The 24,208-nt window shown below is 32.2% G+C and overlaps 1 protein-coding gene across 7 annotated transcripts in view; it reads right to left on the minus strand.

Moving 5' to 3' along the window:
- The window catches only part of LOC145256429 (uncharacterized), a 160,268-nt gene that overhangs the window by 16,110 nt on the left and 119,950 nt on the right, over positions 1-24,208 (minus strand). For all 7 annotated transcript variants that reach the window (XM_080115319.1, XM_080115317.1, XM_080115318.1 and 4 more), the window contains 3 exons: positions 23,124-23,237; positions 16,609-16,802; positions 12,041-12,102 (listed from right to left, as the gene is read on the minus strand). In XM_080115319.1, coding sequence (XP_079971445.1) covers positions 12,041-12,102; positions 16,609-16,802; positions 23,124-23,237 — 370 coding nt within the window. The remainder of the gene's footprint in view (positions 1-12,040; positions 12,103-16,608; positions 16,803-23,123; positions 23,238-24,208) is intronic.

Consider the following 24,208-nt stretch of genomic DNA (forward strand, 5'->3'; position numbering starts at 1 on the left):
CGATGGGTGGGCAAGTTTCTTAGGGTTGTTAAAGGAAAGGAGTTTTGTCTGGGTAGCATTAAATGTGGTTCTAATACAGACTGGGGACTATTTTCCAAAGATTCAGTCATTGCCTTGCTTGTGTGGACATTTGATTTGTCCTTATGCCAGGAATAGAGCATAGTCTGATCAACAAATACATCCTTCTTAGACAGGAATGCATTAGTGAGATAAGTTTGCAATCTTTGATTTGTTTCAAATCTTTTGTATTTTTTATTTTTAATTTAACCTCGTATTGCGAATATTATTTTTCAACTTTCATTTAAGCCTGTTAAAATATTGTTTAGATTTTCAATTTTCAATTTTTGGTTTAGATTTTCAATTTTTTTGTTTAGATTTTCAATTTTAAATATTTTTGTTCTCCCATTGGATTTCAATTGAAACAAAATATATATGAAATTTAACGTTAAGGGTGTGAGTTCCGTTAAAGAAGCGTTGATTTAATTTGAATAAAATAAAATACACATCAGGTGCGCTTGAAAGCCAAATTACAACACAATATTACGAAAATAAATAAATATTTTACTTGTTTGAAATTCATTAAATGTAATGTAAATTATAAATTTCAAACAAGTAAAATATTCGTTTATTTTCGTAAAATTGCATTGTAATTTGGCTTTCAAGTGCACTTAATGCATATTTTATTTTATATATGAAATTTGTTTCAATTTTTTCTTTTACTCATTTCACGGCTGAGCTACAAATAATTTTAACAAATTCAGGAGTATATATATATATATATATATATATATATATATATATATATAGTAATTTATAAAATATATATGGCGATTAAGCTACACTGAATATTCAGCGTTTCATCCACTCTAGGATTCGTCAGATGTAAATAAAGACAAAGAGAGTGTGTGGGGGATGGAGGGAGGCGATAATGCTAGCATTTCATTTTGCAGACACTTATTTTCATAGCAGTGGTAGTGGGAGTTGTCTTAGTGAAAAGGCCATGATGAACCAGTTCACATTCATGCTAGGCAGAAAGTAGGGCATTACCTACATGAGTTTAGAACGATCATTTATATTTCTATAAAAATCAGGACAAAAATTAATGGTCAAAAAATAGAAAACAATGTTTTATTTTACACCACATTTATATCCCTTTACAATGATTAAAATCTAAATATTAAGCTTGTAAACTTTATGTCTAGAATCCTTATTCCAATGTTGATCAAAATGTATTATATGATTTTGATTCTAGAAAATGTCCAACATTTAAGATTTAAAGAGTCTTAAAAAGAAACTGAAATTCAGTGAATCTCATCTGATAACTGCGAATCAAATTTAATGCAAATCTGAAATATTTCAGATTTCAAATGAAAAGTTGTGTTCATATTATGTCCACTAAAACTCTTTAAACTTCCTTAAAAAAAACTGAAATTTGTTTTAATATTTATTAATTGATGTCTAATATTTATTGTTAAAAGTTTACAAAAATCAGACATATCTAAATTTTCAAAACGTGCATCCACCCCCACCCCATCTTTACCCTCATTGCATAAAACTAAATTACACGAAATTGTGGAAGTTGAAGCAAAGTCTCTGTTCAGTCTCAAAAGACAATGGATACCCCCTGCACATGTAATTATGAGGCAAGGGTTGTACAATCTCCAACCACACCTCTCCTGAATCAGCACTGTTTGAGTTCAGAGAAGACCAGGACGACTGGAAACAATGCCAAGACAAGCAGAGAGCACATACAGCACTTGGAATTCCCAAATGGTCACCCATTTTAGTACTGACCAGGCTTAACGTTGCTTAACTTCAGTAATCATACAGGAACCGGTGTGCAAATGTGATTATGCCGTATAAACGAAATGGTACTTACTCAGAATACAGACTATGCTGAAATAATTATGTTAGTATTTAGGAACTTATTCTTAACATGGGGAGGGGTGGATGTTTAATAAGTAATCTGTACTTTCACCTAACAATTTAACAAACAGAAGATGCCGTAATACTTTAATTTAATTTGAAAATCCTATTTAAAAAAGCATAGTCAGTATTCTGTATGAGTGCCAATTAAATATATCCTATATTACACACCCTAATGCCTAGCAACTGTGTTCTAAAAAAGTTCATTAGTTTAGGAATGAATCTTATACATAAAAATATGTAAAATATAAATTCTATATAAAGATGTTTTCAAATTAAATGATTTCAAATGTGTACATTTTATTCACATAATGTAGTTTTGTTTATGCTTCAATTTAAGATGTAGACTTTCCATATATTAATACGATAGTGTGTGTGTTATTTTCTGTGTCACATTTACATCCAGGTCGTTTAATTGTTATGTACTTCTATTTCTTGTCATAAATAATTTTACCAAAGATTCTTCATAAGTTTTGGTTTCAGTTTCGATTATAACTGATGACACTCCAGTAATCGATATTTTTTTGATAAATAATTTTATCAAGAATTCTTCATGAGTTTTGGTTTCAGTTTCGATTATAGCTGAAGGAACATGTTATATATATATATATATATATATATATATATATATATATATATATATATATATATATATATATATACACACACACATATATATACACATATATATTTTTCATAAGTTTTTATTTTGGTTTCGATTCAAGCTAATGCACCCAAGTCATATGGATATATTTTTTTTATTTTTGAAATAACAACTTTATAATATATAAAAATTGATAGAATATTAACTCTATAATAATATATACGAAATCAGCAAGAATTAAAATATCATATTTAAGCATACTTTACGACCAGGCTTTGCTGGGTGTCCCTGCTAGCTTAGATAAATACTTTTGCAGTTTTAACAAAACAGCTACAATAGTATCTGTTCTTCAGATGCGGCACTTCCATTTCTCATTCTCTTTCAGTGGAGGAGAAATCCTTCACGACTGAGACAATTTTTATTTTTGTACCTTTTCTCCACATTAAAAAAATGACCCCGGTGTCTAACTCTGTCCTGTGGGGAAGCATTATAAATAGGTACAATAATATCAGAGCATCTCCATTTACACTGAACATCTACAGAATGCCAACATCAATATATTACATATGAATGGGCCCCTGTGGAATTTCCACAGGTCCCGCTAGTCTGTAATTATTGTTTTACTTTTAAAATTCACCCCCTTCCAAATCTTATCACAAATTTATTGTGGATGGTGTGTGACCTCAAAAGGAGGCCACTCTTATAAGTACAAGGAACTACAATACAGTTTGCATACATTATTATTTCCCATTTTTCTTTTTATAAAATTTAATCACAAAATTTATTTCATTACAAAATGCATATAATACTAATAAATTCAGTTTCTATCAGCATTCAATTTGTATTTGTAATTATGATTTACTTGGGAGTTTTGAAAAGAGAATTTTGGACACTAAAATTATGCACAACCAAAGGCAACCTAATATTGTGATAACCACTCCTTTGAGGCTATCAGGGATTAAATTTGTGCAAGGGGGGGGGACTTTTAAAAAGTTGTCCTGATAAAGGTTTTGAAAACACTGAAATTAAATCAAACAGTCAGTCTTCTTTTCTATTATTCTTCATTCTATAATAAATAGCAATGTGTACAAAGAAAATTCCTTAGGTTTATTTTGGGAAACCAAAATTAAAAAAAAAAAAAGCAATCAAAGTTGATACATATTCTGATATATTCTAGAACAAGTCCTTGTATAACTGTTGTGGACACCTTACAGATAACAATGAACTTTTTCCTCTTTTTATAAAGACTGCGAGAATGTTTCTCAGTGTTTTACACAAGTCATGCACACTTGGCAGTCGGATTGATGTATAACCACATTCTTTTTGTTGTATTTGTTTTTCTGTTCAATATATTTTGTTTCTAATTAACGAGTTGTGTTTTTCTTGTGGATCCTTACCGATCCACAATAATAATCATTGAACATTTTGTGATGATTAAGAAATCAATCACTTATATATTGACATCCAAACCTAGTTTAAGCTAAATATAATGTTTACATAATAAAAATAAAATATTTTTCCAGAGTTGATGAAGATAAGTTTCTTTAAGAGAGAAGCAAATTTTAAGATTTTTAAATAAAATGCGGATATTATTTTAATTTTCAATTAAAAGAAGAGGGGAAAGAGTTTTGTTTTCTTTTTCTTATCGATTAGTTTTGTCTTCTTATCTACTAGTTTTATCTTTTTTTCCTTATCAATAGAGAGAAAGAGAGAGAGGGGGAGAGTTTTGCTTTCTTTTTCTTATCGATTAGTTTTGTCTTCTTTTCTTATCAATAGAGAGAGAAAGAAATTAGAGAAAGAAAGAGAGAAAAAGAGAGAGGGAGTTTTGTCATTTTTTATATTGATTAGTTTTGTCTTCTTTTCTATCAATAGAGGGAGAGAGAGAAAGAGAGAGAGGGAGTTTTGTCTTTTTTTCTTATCAATTAGTCATGTCTTTCCTTATCAATAGAGAAAGAAAGAGAAAAAAGGACAGAAAAAGAGAGAGAGCAAGTTTTGTCTTTTTTATCGATTAGTTTTGTCTTCTTTCCTTATCAATAGAGAGAGAAAGAGAAAAAAGAGGGGAAGGTAGTTTTCTCTTCTTTTTTTTATTGATTGGTTTCGTTTTAATGATTTCAAGTAGTGACTGATATTTCATATTAACAAATTACAAGCGGAAGAAGATGATGTTTTAGGCTAGAGCCAGAGTTAGACCTTTTAAAATCAATGAAGTGAGAATTAACAGTTTAGCAATCAACTCAACAGTCCTCATTGTATTATAATAGTAATACAACTATACATGTATTATAGTAATTGTATTATTTCATCTTCATTTAAGTGATAATCACATGAAAGATGGACTTCTTTACTATTTAATGATGAAAAGGACTTAAAAAATAAAAATGAATACAGAATGCTTCTTTTTGTGATGGCAGTACAAAGAGCTGACAAAATCAAAATAAGCAGCCGTAACCACGTTCCTACTGCAAAGAGACATTAACTACATACAGAATCACATGCGTGGCTGTCTGGCCTTAATTAAAATTAAGGGAATCTTGCTTAATTATTGGGTTCTTGTCTAGAATTCACCCTATATTAAAGAAAACAAAAAAAGTAAAAACATATGATGTACCCATGACGGAACGAAAGTATCATATTCCAAAAATTACATAAATTGATGATGTACGAGTAGTTTTATTTTTAACTAAAAAAATCAAATTTTTTCAATAAGAAAAAAAAACGACTGTTTCACGTTGTCATCTTGAAAATAATTTTAAAAAAACAAGAAAGATAACTCAACAATAACTCAAACTTGCAAGATTTTAAACATGATTTTCTTTATAAAAATAAAACAAAGAATAAAGATTTTAAACATGATATAAAAATAAAAAAAAAATAAAGATTTTAAACATGATTTTCTTTATAAAAATAAAACTGATCAATTTACGTAATTTTTTAAATATTTGGATATTTTTAGTTTCGTCGCAGGTACATGCATCGTACAGATTTTTCTTTATTTTTGTTTTTTAATGTAGGAGGAATTCTGGAAAAGAACGAATTATTATATGGATTAAATTTAATACAAATCTGAATTTTTTAAATTTTAATTTCTTCTTAAGACTCCTTAAGCTTAAGTCTTAAATTTTAGATATTTTCTAGAATAATGGATTTTGATCAACATTGGAATCAGGATTCTAGATAGAAGGTTTAGGTAGCATTATGTATTGATTTTACTCTTCATAAGGAGACATTAAACTGATGCAAAACTATTCTGTTTAAGGAATTAATTTTACCCATCTTGGGACGGGTATTCTCCAGTTTGTTTGTATAAACATGAGATATAAAAGCAGTTCGTCCCAGAAAATATACAAATATGATGATCCACGGATATGATTCCATATAGAAATACTAACACAAAAATTAGCAGGCACCATTTGGATTTGGTACACAAAAAAAAAAAAGACAAAAAAAGCCGTTTGCAAATTGAGGAGATGACATTAAAGTCTGCTCATTTCAATCCGTATGCATGTCTGCCTCTTGACATAAGTGGGAATGTGATAATACGTCGCCATGGGTGGGGGCAGGTTAGGACTGTCTCAGCAGAGGGAGACAAGCAAATACCAAAAGTGACTTTTCTGAAAACATCACAACCTTTCTAAAATTACTGTTACAGTTTTTTTAATGGCCTCAGCACATGATACTTTTTTTTATGGAAATCGCTTAAGACAAGGCGTAAAGTCACTTGATGTAAGGAGCTAACAAGACAATTCAGAAGAACACATGCCATAATATTAGGTTGAGAAGAAAGTTCTTGCGAATTTTTAATTTTGATTTCAAATGATGTATTTTTAAATAAGTCTTTATTATGATACTTTTACCTTATATTTTATTTTAAAAAGTGTTTTTCACATTATCTAATCGTTTAAATTACAATCGTTTTAAAACAATTATGTCTTCTTTTCAGAATGTTGAATACAAGATGGAAAAAAGCAAATTAGCACAAGTTTCTTAATTTTAATTCAAGCTAGGCTGAAAAGCTGCTGAGACAGCTCGTAATATGAATGAAGCATTTGGTCCATGAACCACTACTAAACACACAGCACTATGGTGGTTTAAGAAATTTTGTGGTGCTGACAAGAGTCTTGAAGATGAGGAGCATAGTCAGATGTAGGTTCTCTCTACCATGCTAGAAAGCTACTTACGCCTGAAAGTATCCTGTATCTATATAAGGCCACCATACGCCCATATATGTTGGGCGAATCGTGGCATCTGCTAATAGTCTCTCCCTCTTGGATAGGGTTCAAAAAAGAATTGCCAACCTGATAGGTCCTGTACTGTCATCTAAGCTTCAGCCTCTGTCCCATCAACAAAATGTTGCATCCCTCTGCTTGTTCTACAAGTATTTTAATGGTGAATGCTCTGACGAACTTCAAGCACTGGTACCCCCTCGACGTAAATCCCTCGGTCAAACTTGACAAGCAGCTAAATCCTACCCCCTACACAGTAGGAATCCCTAAGTGTAAGAAAGACTTCTACTCCAATAGTTTCTTCCCCAGAACTGCTAGACTTTGGAACTCCTTTCCAGGATTCTGCTTTCCCAACTATACTGACATGCAGAAGTTCAAGTGTAATGTGAACAGACATCTTGCTGCTCATCTCCTTTCATAATGTCCCTGATAGTAGCCCTCCACTTAAAAGTGACACTGTGCCTTTTTTGGGGTGAAAGTTGAAAAAAAAAAAAATTAATTAAGAGCTTTAGTCAAAGTCAGTCCATGTACAACTGTTTGAGAACTTGCTTTTGAATTAGACGTAACATATATATATATATTTCCAACCACTTGAGAGAGATTGGAAAGACAAAAAAACTTGATAAATGGTTTCCTCATGAATTCTACAACTAAAAGAAATGCTGTTATGAAGTGTCATCTTCCCTTCTTTTACACAAGAATGACCCGTTTCTCGACCGGGTTGTGCCTTGCAACGAAAAGTGGTCTCTTTACGACAACTGGTGATACTCAGTTCAGTGGTTAGACACCAACGGAGCTCCATTTCCCAAAGCCAAAAGGTCAAGCTGACTGTTTGGTGATCTGCAACTCATTCATTAGTTTTTTTTTTTTAATGCAGGCACAACCATTATGGCAGACAAATACTGTCAACAAATGGATGAAATGCATCAGAAACTTCGACAATAACACCTAGCATTAGTCAACAGAAAAGGCCCAATTCTTCCCCATGACAATGGCCGACAGCATGTTGTTAAATCGATTTTGCAGATGTTGAACGAATTGGGCTACGAAACACTGCCTCATCTGCATCTCCAGACCTCTCACCTACCAACTACCACTTTTTCAAGCATCTCAAAAACTTTCTGCATGAGAAATGCTTCAAAAACCCAAGTGATATCAAAAATGACTTCGGCGACTTCATCGCCTCCAGGATGCAAGTTTTTTTTACTTTACTGGCATAAACACACTTGTTTTGCAGTGGCAAGTGTGTTGATTCTGATGGTGCTTATTTCAATCAATAAATTTTATTTTGAGCCGAGATATGTTCATCTGAATTTAAAAGTTAAAAACCACAAGAACTTTCTTGTCAACCTAATAGTATTTATTAAAAAAGACTGAGACTAGCAACATCACGTCTGTGAGATAAATGAAAAGAATGGTATACAAGAGGGATGCATTGGAATCTGCTATTGATACAAAACTCTCTGATACAGTTCGAGAAGTAAACAGATACAAATTTGAGACATATCACCATTGATAATGTTGCAGAGAGCGATAAACCTCCCTCAGTGCCACAAAGTATAATACTTACATATTTTTAATTGGAAGATTTATTTTGCAAATAGACCACAATACACTATTACCAATATTTAGTTCTTAGAAAGACATACCAATTCATACTGCAAATCATCTACAAAGACGGATAACCATTTTTAAACTATATATTTTTAAACTATATATTTTTAAACTATATATTTTAAAACTATATATTTTTAAACTATATATTTTAAAACTATATATTTTTAAACTATATATTTTTAAACTATATATTTAAAAAAGATTTTCTTCAATCAAAGAAAATAGCACATGTATGTGAATTGTTAATTTTTAAGGTTTATTCTGAAAGCAAATGAACCTCTGCAGGAAACGGTGATTGTTAAAGATTAAATGGAGATAATAATCATCTTTTTTTCAATATGATAAAGGAATCATCAGTAAGTAAGGAGATTAAATTTAAAGCTAAATTTGATAAATTTATTGCAAAAAGAAAGAAATCATGTTGGCAAAATGAAAAGTGAAAGCATGAAAATATTTTTTTCTTCTTGAGATCAAATTTTCTCAGATGGAGAACATGTGATCATAACGGAATCACTGAAGAAAATATATTGAAGGATTTTTTTTATGGAACTTCCCAGAATCACACTTTTTTTCTTTTTTTTTTTCAATTTTCTTATCATTTAGTTCTAACTGGAGATAGGACATCCTGTCGGAAGTTAGACATTCACTCGCTATGTCATACATTCCAACCAAAAGATCTTTTTAAGATTCTAATTGTCCTTATAAGTGCAATTGTTTGTATCTCTCTTGCACCTGATTCACCGGGTATATTTGCCAGGTCGTATTTGAATTTTTTTTAATGAGTCTGGTTGCTTCTCTAATTACTGGAATGATGGAGATCTTCCTAAGATTCCAATTTCTTTTCATCTCATACATAAGATCTCTCTTGGACTTGGTTCACTGCGTATATTTGCTAGGTAGTTGTTGAAATTCTTTTTCATGAGTCCAATTGCTCCTATAATTAACTAGCGTGGGTACCCGGCGTTGCCCAGGTGTTTGAAGGTGTGTGTTGAGAAAAAAAAAGTTTTAGGAGGGAGGTAGGCTCGAACCCGAAGACTTGTAATGAAGGTGGAAAATAAAGTGTGAAAAACACTGGCATCTTACCGCTTGGCCACGAGGGAAACAAACCAAAAAGCGTTCTAATTTAACAATTAAAAAGTTACGTGACAGGTGCGTAAATTTAATGAGGTCAAACGTCACGCCATAGGGAATGAAATCCCGCACTTAACTTTGGCTGCGAGGCAGTTTTTTTGGTTTTGTTTTCCTAAAATGTTGGGGGAAAACCAGCTCCTCATAAAAAGGAGAGTGTTCAACTGAATAGCAATTGTCTGATATAAGGAGTTTTCCCCACATCGATTAAAGCTCATTACCTTTCTGGACGTCTGGCAGGAGACTGCCAGGTAGACGCCTTGGTTCAGATTCAGTTTCACTTTTATACTGAAAAGCCAAAGAAACCCATGGAGAATGAAAAATATTGTGAAAATAGCGTGTAAAAGTCGCCCAAATTAAAGATACACGCGATCTCGTTTCATGAATTGTAGATATTATAATCTAGGTAGCATATAAAAAGTTCTTAGAAAGAGTGACCATACCGAGCCCCCCCCCCTGAAAAAAGCTTTTGCTGGACATACACAAAAAATGCACACACACACTAATACACATTTTGCCTTTTATATAGACTAGGGTGGGGTGTTTGTAGGTGTGTGTGTTGGGGGGGAGAGATCAAAACAAAAATAATAAGCAAATAACCTTGTTTGAAAAAAACGAACAAAAAAAACAAAAAAACGAACAAAAAGTTTTGTGAGGGAAGTAGGTTCAAACCTGAAGCCTTGACGTTAATAGTCTGATGACATAACATAACGCCACGAAATCAGGGACTTGAGAACGGTCGAAAATAAGCGTTTTAAAACCCAGGTGGTTTTCTACGTCAAATATCACACCATAGCAGTAGCAGAGAAACAAATTCACAGCGTGAATTTCGTAAGATAAAAGTCGCTGAAGTAAAAGATATTTACGATGCCGTTTCGTAAATCTTAGATATTATCATCTCGGTAGCATATAAAAAGTTATAAGAATGAGCGACCAACCCAAGAACCACTCCGAAAAAAGCCTTTGCTGCTGGGCCGGACATACAGAAAAAATGCACACACATACAAACATACATTTTGGCTTTTATATATATAGACTAGCAGGGGTTCCCGGCATTGCCCAAGTGTTTGGAAGTGTGTGTGTTGGGGGATAGATCAAAAACAAAAACCCTGGTGTTTGGAGGTGTAAAAGAAAAAAAAAGTTTTGGTAGGAAGGTAGGCTCGAACCTGAAGCCTTGACGCGAAGGTGGAAAAGAAAGAGAAAAAAACGTGACATCTAACCCGCTCGGCCACGAGAGGAGAGGAAGTGAAAATTGTCTTAATTTAACGTTTATAAAGTGAAATTGACAGCTGCAAGAATTTAATAAGGTTAAACATCACGCGACTTAAGTTTGGTGCTGCAAGCCAGTTTCTGCGTACACAAATTCGTTTTCACAGTTTCGCTTTTTTACTGAAAAGCGAAACAAAGACGTGGCGATCGAAAAAAATCTTGAAAATAGCGCGTAAAAGTCAGCCAAATTAAAAATAGACGCGACCCCCGTTCATAACTCGTAGATATTAGATATTATGATTTAGACAGTATATAAAAAGTTTTAAGAAGTGACCCAACCGAGCCCCCCCCCCCAAGTCTTTGCCGGACATACACAAAAAGTGCACACACACACACACACACACACTTTCGTTTTTATATATATAGATGGAATGATGGCAAGCTTCCTAAGATTCTAATTTCTTTTAATGTCGTTAGTATTTCGTTGGATTTTCTTTTTCTGCTATGTTTATGAAATACTGTGATGAAGGCTCTTATCTATATATATCTATAAAAATGAAATTGTCTGTGTGTGTGTGTGTGTGTGTGTGTGTGTGTGTGTGTGTGTGTGTGTGTGTGTGCGTGTACATTTCCCTACCAAACTACTCTGTCAATTTTCAGTTTATAGACTCGAGATTTTACATAAGGGATATTGAGATTTGGGAAAATCTTTTTAATCGGTTTTCGGCCAGAAATTTGGCTGTCAAGGAGTCAAAGTTCACCTCTACCAAACTCTTCCCCCAATTTTGGGTCTAAACACTTTAAATTTTAGATGTAGCTTACTTGGACATGGCTCAAACATTTAATTTGATTTGAGTCCAAAACAATAAATGTTAAGGGATCAAAATTGGGGTCAAAGTTTTTAAAAAATTGACCTCTACGGTTTCTACAAAATTACCCAATCAATTTTTGGTCTAAACATTTGAAATTTTACATAAAGTGTATTTAGACATAGGGTAAGCTTTTTAATCTGTTTTTGGCTGAAAATTTGGCTGCCAAAGGGTCAAAGTTCAAAAGATTTGACCTTTACTGTCTCTAGCAAACTATTAAGCCAATTTTGGGTCTAAACATTTGAAATTTTACGTAAAGGGTATTCAGACATGCAACAAGCTTTTTAATCAGTTTTTGGCCGAAAATTTGGCTGCCAAAAGGTTAAAGTTAAAAGAGTTGACCTTTTCAGACTCTACCAAACTCCTCCACCAATTTTGGGTCTAAACACTTATAATTTTAGATGTAGGTTACCTGGACATGAGTCAACTTTTTAATATATATATACATATGCATATAAACTTACTTTTGATTCTAAAGATTCATACTTGGATTCCAAATTTCTGAATTTTTTCACCAATGCAGCATCTGTGAAAAAAAAGAAAAACAAAATTAATTTATTTTTAAGTTAAATCTTCATATTAATTCATTTATTATGTAGGAAGGGTGTTTGTGCATTATGATTATTAAAAACAATAAAAATTATTTATTCTTAAATAAAATCAATGAACTCTTTTTATAATAATAAAAATAGTTCATGGATTTTACTTAGAGACTGCGAGAATATGTTTCTCATTGTTTTACACAAGTCATGCACACTTGGCAGTCGGATTGATGTATAACCACATTCTTTTTGTTGTATTTGTTTTTCTGTTCAATATATTTTGTTTCTACTAATTAACGAGTTGTGTTTTTCTTGTGGATCCTTACCAATCCACAATAATAATTATTGAACATTTTGTGATGATTAAGAAATCAATCACTTATATATTGACATCCAAACCTAGTTGAAGCTAAATATAATGTTTACATAATAAAAATAAAATATTTTTCCAGAGTTGATGAAGATAAGTTTCTTTAAGAGAGAAGCAAATTTTAAGATTTTTAAATAAAATGCGGATATTATTTTAATTTTCAATTAAAAGAAGAGGGAGAAAGTGTTTTGTTTTCTTTTTCCTTATTGATTCATTTATGTAGGAAGGGCGCTTGCGCATTATGATCGGATATCTAAGAAAATTTCCTAAAAAATGTATTTGAAGTAAAAACACTTTTACGTAATTACATGTCATGTCGAAATTGGTAAAAATTCCGAAAAATGATCGATTTTTCTGCTAGAACTTTTTTTTAGAAAAAGAAAATATTAGTATCAATTTTATAATTTGAAATTTTATAATTTGAAAGTTAAATGAAAACAAGGGAGATAAGTCAGTTTGTCATACGGAATTGATTATATGAGACTAAAGATTTAAAACTGCGTTATTCAATAAATTTTATTTTTTGTACACAATCATTTTTCGTAATTGTAGGAATTATTTTCTAATTTCAACATGACACGTAACTATGTAATAGTGTTTTTATTTAAAATGCATTTTTAGATATCCAATTATATTGCAAAAGAAGTGAAGGAGGAGTCTACCAGGCATGTGTACACAGTGTGATAATGAATGGAAATTAAACCTAGTCAGTGATGATTGTGGACATGCGTTGCATGGAGAGAAATGATATGAAAGAGATGGATATACAATGTGAGTCTTAAAGACTTGCTCCGTTTTGATGAGCTCAGAGAAAGATGAGCAGTATAGGGAGATATGTGCAGAACAGGGGATTGTGTATGGTCCATTTGAAAGACGGGATGAGAGCTTTTGGGTTAGTAGATGTAGGACATTTGAAGTAGTGGGTTCAACTCACAAGTCAAGGAAGAAGTGATAAAAATGTGGGTTCAACTCACAGGTCAAGGAAGAAGTGATAAAAATGTGGGTTCAACTCACAGGTCAAGGAAGAAGTGATAAAAATGTGGGTTCAACTCACAGGTCAAGGAAGAAGTGATAAAAATGGACATGAGGGAAAGAGATAAATTAAGACTTGGCCAGATTAGAAGTCAATTTTTAAAGCTGTCTAATGCACACCAGTATGTTAAACAAACATTAAACTGAATATGATGGTTATAAAATAAAACACAGAAAAATATTTTTATTATACAAATATGCTGCTTATTTCAGAGATTAATTTTTGGTACCTACAATTTAAATACAATTTGAGCCATATGACCCCCCCCCCCGTGGCTTGTGTATATATGGTGTAATCTAGAGATCCAAATTTCACAACTCTCATATTAAATTAAGCTGAATTTTGGCAATAATGTATAAAATGTTGTTTTCTAAGTGGTCTATTCTGTTTGGTTCATCAGTATAGACATGGGACTTTACATATCCTCAAACAAAATAATCTAATGGTGTTAAATCACAGGAATGAAGTGGTCAGTTGACAGGTCCACTTTGTGAAATTATTCATTCATCAAATGTTTCTCTCAGTAAATTGATATAATCTGAATAAATTAATTGTATCAATTTACTGAGAGAAATGTGGCATGTGGCTCTGTCTTGTTGAAGCCACATGATCTGAATTCAAAATAACCCATAGTTGCCAAATCTGCAATTAAAGATAATAGAGTTATTAATTTAAAGTTTGCTGCCTCAAAAAAAAAAAAACGCTCTCTCGCTCTGTGTGTGTGTGTGTGTGTATATATATATATATATATATATATATATATATATATATATATATATATATATATATATATATATATGAAATGTTTTCACATGCTTCATTTCCTTTAAGGGAAATTTCTTTAAATAATGTTCTATTGTTAAGTATTTTTTATTCAAGAAGTCTGAAGAAAAGCTGGTTATGTGAAGATTTTCAAACACCATAATGCTTGAAATTGTCCAACCGATCTTGAAACAATTGTAACTTACAATGAAATACACTTTCTGTTGCTACCAATTCCTTTTTTGAAGTCTTGGTTTTGTTAATACAGTATATATATATATATATATATATATATATATATATATATATATATATATATATATATATATAAGGTTAGATAGCTATATGTTTTGGTTTTGATTCTAGCTAATGGCACCCAAATCATATTTTTTTTTTTTTTTTTACTTTTTAAATCACTACGATATGATGGGTACAATATAATAATCAATAGAGAATAATAATAAACATGAAATTTGCATAAATTTTACAACCTGCTAGTATATATATATATATATATATATATATATATATATATATATATATGCTAACACCATGTAGTAAATAAAGAGTTCTGTTTAAGATTCTGTGCAGATTCCCAAGTTCAAGTTGAAGAACAGAAACTAATCTAGGTCAAATACCTATTCTGTACCAAGAGCATAATTATGCTGACACACCAGTTCCCGTTAAATCACTGAAGTTAAGCATTGTTTAGCCTGGTCAATACTAAAATAGGTGACTATTTCGTGCTGTATGCGCTGTCTGCTTATGCAGTTGCAATTACTTAGGACTTCTACCCAGTCATGGCTGAGAGAACAAGAGCATGCTACCCTTGTGAAGTCAATAAAGGGTTCCGTTTGAAATTCCTGAGCTTGGCAGAAACATTCCCAGACTTGAGAAGATACACCTGAAGAAGATCGGAGGTTACATTGAACAAAACGTTGTGAAAATCATACTCAAGATGAGAACAGTAGTCTGATAAATCCAAATAATACGAATAACAAACCCTCATCTAAAAAATTCAGAAACTCTCTACTTATCTTTACATTGTTTCCAGTCATCCTGGATTTCTCCTTGCCACTGAAATCAGGCAGTGCTGACTCAGGGGAGGTTGGAGATTGCACAACCCTTGCTTCACAATTACATGTGCAGGGAGTATCCATTGTCTCTTGAGACAGAGGCCATTAACATTAATCAAGGGCAAAACAAACATTAGCTTTTCTTTAATGATGTTCTTCCTTGACAGAATCACTCCAAAAACACTGTTTTGCAAGTCAATAAAGGGTCTCTTTCAGTTTTTGACAGACTATATATACCCATGAAAGGGTGGCTGTGCGTGAAATTTTTGTGGCAGGAAGTGCACAATCTCCAACCACACCTCTCCCGCGTCGACATTGTTAAATACCAGTGGAAAGTGAAGTGTATGTACAGGACGACTAGAAACAAATGTCGAGATAAGCGGAGAGCACATACAGTGCCAAGAATTCCTAAATGGTCACCCATTTGATACTTACTAGGCTTAATGTTGCAATGCGATTATGCCGTATATATATATATAACTACTTCATTTACTCACATAAATTTAATATACGAAAGTATAGATTTATGCATAAACTTTAAGTATTTACTTCAAAAGTGCTCAATACGTAGGTAGAGCTAGTTAGTAATTTATAAAATATATATGGCGATTAAGCTACACTGAATATTCTGCGTTTCATCCACTATAGGATTCGTCAGGCTTATGCGCGAATTCTGTGGTTGCTTCTTGTTTTTATATATGTTGAGGATTTTAGTTAGCCAATCAGCTTTCTAGTATCCACCGCGCCCCTTCCTATCAGCCAATGGGCATGCATTTTATCGAACAAAGGATCTGTTTTAGAACTAGGTTAGTGGTTTAAGGTAGACGTTTTCCTTTTTTTTTTTTTTTTTCATATATATATATATATATATAAATATACTTATGTGTACACACATACATGCACATATATATACATATATATATACATATATGTGTGATCGTTTATGTATATTCATGTTTATTTAATTTATTTATTTGTTTGTTTTCTATTGTTATTGTTAGTTTTAAAGCTATTTTGTATCGCTATCCTAGAGTAAGTTTTATTTTGTGAACACAGTTGTTTGCTATTTCTCATCTACAGTTTAATAGATTTTGGGGTTCTTTAAAGTACAGGATAGCAAATTTTTCATGGAGGCATAATTTACATGGGTCGTCTAAATATCTGCATGTGGTAGCTTGTCTCATTATTTTCCATTCGACTATATATATATATACCATAACCACAGAAAAGAAACTGCAGTCAAACTCACCTGATGGGTTATAAAAAAGAGTGATGAAGAGAATAGTAAACAAACAGACGAAGACAAAAACAACAAAGATGATAAACCACGTCTGGAGACATTTTAGTTGTTTGTAGGTTGCTTCGACCGTCCGTTGAGGAGGGGCAGTTTTGTCGGGTATGGCTTTTGTGACGGCTTCATAAAGGGGATTGAACCTTTTACGTCTGAAAAGAGAGTTAAAAAAACATAAAATGAGCAGAAAGAATTGGCACTACCAATTTTGTGAGAGAATAAAACATTAAAGAACATAGAATAACAAGGTTGTTCATTTTTTTTTTTCTTTTAAATTGTACATAGTTGAGTTACCAGGCAAGAGAAGAAGATGAAAGGTTCTGGCTGCCACATCACCAGTGCAACTACAGAAAGACAACCAACTGATTGTGGACAAATTAGACTAAAAACAAACTATGGAAATTGTAAAACATCTTATATTATATTACATTAATAGAGGTGGGGCTCTCTAAGTGGAAGTATGCAAGAGTGGGCTCCCTATGCCCTGCTAAAAAATTACTCACACCTGAGAGTATCCAAAGTATGGCACAATCACATTGACACACCGGTTCTTGCCAGATCACTGGAGTTAAGCAATATTGAGCATGGCCAGTACCAGATGGGTGACCATTTGGGAATTCTAGGAACTTTATGTACCTTCTGGGAAGGTTGGGCGTGGGGCCAGCACCCTCACCCCGTAAAAAGAACTCAGTCGCTACAAAAGCATCTACAAAGTTGTAGATGGCCTATGCCCCTTAGGGGCTCAAGGCTATGGATGGATGGATGAGAGTATCCAGTATCTCTAGAAAGCCATCATTCGTCCATGGAGTATTGTTGTCATATTTGGTGCATCTACTACTAGTTTCTACCTTTTAAACAGAATCCAACAAAGAGTCTCCAATTTAATCTCGCATTATCAACCAAATTCCAACCTCTCATCACAACCTCTCAATATTGCATCTCTGTGCTTGACTTACAAGCATTTTAATACTCTGATGAGGTCATAGCACTTGTGACCCCATGATGTACATACCCCCGACAAACCTGATTATCATCTTTTTTTCTTTTAAATTGTACATAGTTGAGTTATCAGGCAAGAGAAGAAGATGAAAGGTTCTGACTGCCACATCACCAGTGCAACTACAGAAAGACAACCAACTGATTGTGGACAAATTAGACTAAAAACAAACTATGGAAATTGTAAAACGTCTTATATTATATTACATTAATAACATCTATCTTGGACGAGTATACTGCATGCACAAAGTTTGCAGCATCTTGTATACATCAACGTGAAATTGCTGACGTTTTCCTGGCAGAATTGTGCAAGTTTGCTGTGTTATTCAATGATATAACAGAACATTCATCTATGAGCTGCCCAAACATATGTAACAGCCCTGATTTACACTTATTTCTGAATGGAAGAAATGAACGTCTCATAGTTTCTAGCCTAAATGAAAGATGACCGCCTCTCCGCTGAACGTGCATTGATTACAATGACTATGAGGTTAGCATGCACCAAGGGAGGCCATACCAAAAACATCAGAACCGAAAATTTCAGGATCATATGGTATGTTTGTTCTAAAACAGATGCTAATCAAAAGAACACAAGTGCAGAACTCTATCGGCACCTCAGATTTAAAAGCTATCCAAAGTGCAAGAAATTTGAAAAGAGGAAGACACAAAAAAGTATTTTATATATACTAGCATTTCAGCCTGGCATTGCCCGGTTGTTTGGAGGTGTATGTTGTGTGTCTGTGTGTGTACATGTCCCTGTGCAATAACTCTGTCAATTTTAAATCTACATACTCAAAATTTGATATACAAGGTACTGAGATTTAGGAAAATCTTTATAATCCATTTTCGGCCAGAAATTTGGCTGTTAAGGGGTCAAAGTTCAACGATTTGACCTTTGAGAACTCTACCAAACTCCTCCGACAATTTTGGGTTTAAACACTTGAAATTTTAGATATAGGTTCCTTGGACATGGATCTAACTTAATAATTTGATTTATGCCCAAAGCAATAAATGTTAAGGGATCATAATAGGGGTCAAAGTTAAAAAAATTGACCGTTTTTTTTTTTTTTGCTCAACATACACCTTCAAACACCCGGGCAATGCCGGGCTGAAATGCTAGTATATATATATATATATATATATATATATATATATATATATATATATATATATATATATATATATATATATATATACTCGGGTTTTTGTTATTCAAAATTAATAAACTAATGAATTCAACAAGGTGTTAGATAGTGCTCAATAAAAAAGAGCTAATAATACTTATTTATTGTTAAATAAACATGTTTACATCCCGCTGCTACAAACAGCCATTTGTTTCAATCAAACAACAGATATCAGGCAGCGACTTGACTTTACTCTTTCTCTCTTTAACTCTCTCATCATTCTTTTTTTTCTCTTCTAGCCCTTGCTTTTTATAATAACTCTTTATATAGGTTTTTTCTCTATTTTTTTCTCTCTATATATTTTTTTTCTCTATTTCTTTTTTCTCTTCCTCATCATTCTCTCTCCGTTATTTTTTATTAGTTTTCTTTAGATTTCCCCTCCCTCTTTACATCTTATAATTAAAGTTCTGTGTTTTAAGATTTTTTAACTCCAACTTTTAAAGAGTTTGTACCTAAAAAAAAAATCCATTATTTATTGAACATTTGAATAGTCAAGTCGCTGCCTGATGATATCTGTTGTTTGATTGAAACAAATGGCTGTTTGTAGCAGCGGGATGTAAACATGTTTATTTAACAATAAATAAGTATATATATATATATATAGTGAATAAATGACAAAAGACTATATTCGAAAGTTCATGATGTTGACCATCTTATTATCTTATATTATATTATCTAATAATTTATTCCTTTAATTCAGTTGACATTTACAATTCTTGACAGTATCTGTTTCGTAACGCAAAATCAATCACTTAATTAATATATCAACCAGTGAATCTATTATACCCTTAACTCATCAGAAGAAATAGCAACAATCAATCCGTCAAAAGGAAATAAAGTGCGTTTTGACATGATTAAAATCCAAAAATTGGGAGAGAAGCTGTAAATACCTTATAATGTTTCCACTACGCTATTTTAGAATTGTAAATGCCAACTGAATTAAAGGAATAAATTATAAGATGGTCAACATCATGAACTTTGAAATATAGTCCTTTGTCATTTATTCACTATATTGTTCCATAATTATATTGAGCTTCTTAAATAATGATTGGTATACGTTATTATAAGAAAATATATTTCCACAGAAATATATATGTCTTTGCAACCCTTTGAGATAAGACTTTATAATTTTTTTGTGGAGTTTTATCTTTATCTTCATAGTTGTTGTTGCTGTTGTCTCACCACAAGTAGCGCAATGGATAAAGGTGTTGAGTCTCTATGATTCCAGGTGACCATTGTCTGAAGATAATGGTTTCAATCGTACCCACAGCAGGTCAGAAAATTGGCCAAAACATGGGGAGACAACAACTATGGAAGGCAGTAATTACTTGAGATACAGTTACAAGACTTGGCATTCCTATCCCATTGCAGTTAATCACCTGAAGAAGGCCAGAGGATGAGTTAGCCGAAACTTGGTGAAACAACAATAATTATGAAGATGAGGATAACAGTCCGAAAAGAAAAGAAAAGAAATGAATTCACAAAAAAATGTATTATGACACAACTTCATATCAAGTCAAGTGAAAAGTTCGTTGAACCAAACAATGTGTGGAAAATTCAAAGTAATTATTTCCGTTGTTTTTCTTTAGACTATTGTCCTCATGAACGTGCATATTTCTGCGGATAAAATAGATTTCAGATTCCCTAGAATTGCAGCAAAACGATAAAGAGTCCTTTTTGGGGGGGAGTTAAAGCTTCCCACATTTAAAAGCTTTATACTCAACCTTCCTTGTACTCAAATGGAAACAAGTATAATTTAAAATGTTATTAAAAACATAATGACCTCATAGCGTGCTGAGTAGATTTATCTGGAGTTGATAGATGCTTATATTATAATTGTCTAAAGGTCAGAGGCTGTGAAAATATTGAACTCGTCATCTGAGGCTTGTGAAATAACAATATCTCAGTCTGTTTGTCTTTAATATGTATGCATGTCTCTCTCTCTCTCTCTCTCTCTTTTTGCTCTCTCTCTCTCTCTCTCTTTCTTTTTGCTCTCTCTCTCTCTCTCTCTCTCTTTCTCTCTCTATTTTCCATCACCATGAAGGAAGATTTATTATTCAGTTAAGAGTTGAAATTGGTACCTTATTAGCAATGGGTCGCATGTCTCAACTCTTCAGTTCTTAAAAATGTTCATTCTTAAATGTTGAAATAAAAGAATATTTTTTTTTTAAATCATGCATTGTAAACTTATTTCATACAGCATTCAATTTCAGCACCAAAAGTCTCAGTCCAGATAATTAATTCTCGGGAGAGAATTAATGACAATGAAAGCCATGTCACTAAAAACACTGAGAACTCAAAGAGGAGACCCATCAAGCAGATGTAACAGACATCGTATCAACTCCTTGATGTAAGGGATGTGCCTATCGTTTTATCGTGTTTACCACCTTAAGGAGCTGGTTGCCATGCCAGGACGTAACAGCCATTCCAGACACATCCCTATGGTGCAGATAAACCAAATCATACTCCCCGGTAAATTATTAGGTTACAGAATAGACAACAAGTAAACGAAGACCTTGCTTTGTTTTTTACTTACAAAACAATACAGTGTATATGCAAATTTGCAACTTTCCCTTCATATTTTTTTTTCTTCAAAAAGGTGTTTTTATTTACAAAAACTTTTACTAATAAAAACCTAAATCACAGTTTTATTTACATTTCGAAATATACAAATTTTTAGTTAAACAAAAAGGTTTTCTTAGCAAACAAATTTTGTTTTGTTAAACTTTGGAAACTCATAAACAATTAAAAATACATAGTTTTATTTTCAAAGTGTTTTATTTAAACAAAACATAAAATTAAACAAACCAAGCATGCGGGCTCCACCTTCATGAGTGAACATTTTCTTTTTTTTTTTGTTTTTTTTTTTACATAAGCCTCACCACTTATCAAGGCCAAGAGGCCACTCGAGGATAAGGGTTAAAGAGTGTACAGTAGAAATTGGATAATATAGTAACCGTTAGTAATGGCGATTCGGTAAATTTGTTAACTTATATGGAACGGCTCATCAAAAACTTGTTTACGTCAGACTTGAAGACAACCATATTGTAGTCAGCTGGAAAACAGAAAAACGGAAGACAATTCCATAGGCGTGCAGTTTGGGGGCAATTTCACCCCTATAATGCCCCCTAGTGGGGCAACCAGAGTTATCCCAAAAAATCTGTTCTGGCAAAAGTTTACTTTCACTATGACTAATGTTTGTGCAAATATTTTAAAAAATCCATGGCATTGTTATTGGGAGCTTATTAAAAACAGACAATAGTTATAGACCGTTGACTCAGAATACATGCTTTATGCTAAATTGATGGCTGAACATAATTAAATTTGTACTCATTCTTGCATTAAATACTAATCTCTATTAATCCGTAACAGTGCATTGAACTGATATCATACTTAGTTCCCTGCATGTTATCAATGAAAAGGTCCATACAAAATTTCAGCTAGATCGACCCAGTAGTTTCCAAGAAAGCTTTAAGTTAACTGTGGCATTGTGCTGACTAATCCCTATTAATCTTTAATTCTGCATTGAATAGATACCATAATACTTGGTTTGCTGCACCTAATAGTAACAAAAGTTCATACGAAATCCAATCAGGTCGGTTCAGCAGTTTCTAAGAAAAGTGGAATAGACATACTAAGGGAAATATAGATTTTTATTATTCTTTTTATTAGCAACACCAGCATTTCAGTAGGAACATATTCGAATTCAGTTTTCTTTAAGTGGTAAAGAGATTTTGCTCCCTTGCATACAAATATATGCATTAACTCACCCCCTTTTCATGGGACCCATTTTTATTTATATTCTAAATAATTTTTTATATAATTGTTTACATATGTAAAATATTATTAAAAATATATAAAAATAAAATATACAGATATTTAAAAATCAAAAAAAAAATTATGTAAAAGGATGTTGTCCCAATCATTGCTAAATTTAATGTTTTACAAAATATTTAAAAAAAAAATTTTTTAATCTCACAAAACTATTTTTAAAGAATGGATTTTATATTTTTTTAAATATTGGATTTTATATTTTTAAGTATTGGATTTTTTACGATAAAAATCTTTAATTCATTATCATAAGCAATAAAACGAAGAAAAAAAATCAACGTTGAGTCAAAATGTATCTTTTGGTTGTTTCTGGGATGCCTTAAGTCAACTTGATTACTCACCCAAAACGGATTAAAAATAGAATGTTAATGATGAGGACAACAGTAGTCGAAAGAAAAACAGCATAAATAATAAATCTTCATTGAAAAAATCTAGATCGAAAATTATCCAAAATTTACTCACGTCATTTCAATTTCATGTGCCTGCGAGTGTGCTGGGGAATCATCTTCGTATGGAATGTCCGATGATAAATTGGACAGGTGGTTTGAATGGAAATCTTCTCGAGTGAATGTCCGACTGAAAAAAAGGAAAAGAAGATAAAATGCAAGAACATCTATTACTAATGGAGATTTAGTATCTGTTTGTCTGAAGCCGAAACTTTGCTATTATTTCTATCATCAATTGTACTGTTGTATTGTCTTTCAATGATCAAGTCGGGGCAGGGGATGGGAATAGTATCTGTTCTGAGATTGTTTTTCCAGACATTACCTTCACAATTGTGGAGGTATGTTTGTTTATTATTATGCCAGCCTCCCAGGGATTGCCTTCTTTTTGGAGGAAGGTCGTGATGTATTATCAATGATATGTGACCTCTAGTTGAATACTTTTACAAGTATTTATAAGTGAAACTCACATAACGGGTGAGTTTGGATTACAGCATCTCAACATTTCTCGTCATTTCATGCAGATATATGTACTTTTATTGGAAAAATAATTAAAAACTTAAAGTTATAAATATTATAAATTAGTGCGAAGAAACTCCTCTTTCCAGTTATTTGTTTTTTTTTGGTTTTTTTTAACTTGTTTGCTGAACTTTAGTGTAAGTTGCACTGGGAGGAGGAGACTTGATTTTAATTCACAATTCATAGTACTTATGCAGAATATGGACCGTGCTGAAATAATAATGTTATTATTTAGAAACTCATTCTTAACATGGGAAAAGGGGTCTTTTTACCTATTCTGTACTTTCATCTAACAATAAACAAAAGATACTGTAAAATATTGAATTTAACTTGAAAACCTTATGTAAAAACATAGCAGTATTCTGCATAAGTATCCGATTTATAACGGGATTACAATTTGTTGCAAATTAACTAAGTCCATCCAGAATAAACTGACTATAAAGGATAACAAAGGTTATTTGCACCAAAAATTATCAGTCTTTATCGACGATATAAGAAATATTTGCAAATAGAACTGTGTTAGATTAAAATGAAAAAAATCATTAAAATTGAAAACAATGGAAAGAATTATTTAATTAATAAGAT

The sequence above is a fragment of the Euprymna scolopes genome, chromosome 32 (genome assembly GCF_053919585.1).
Source record: "Euprymna scolopes isolate OS-2025 chromosome 32, ASM5391958v1, whole genome shotgun sequence".
NCBI lineage: Eukaryota > Metazoa > Mollusca > Cephalopoda > Sepiida > Sepiolidae > Euprymna > Euprymna scolopes.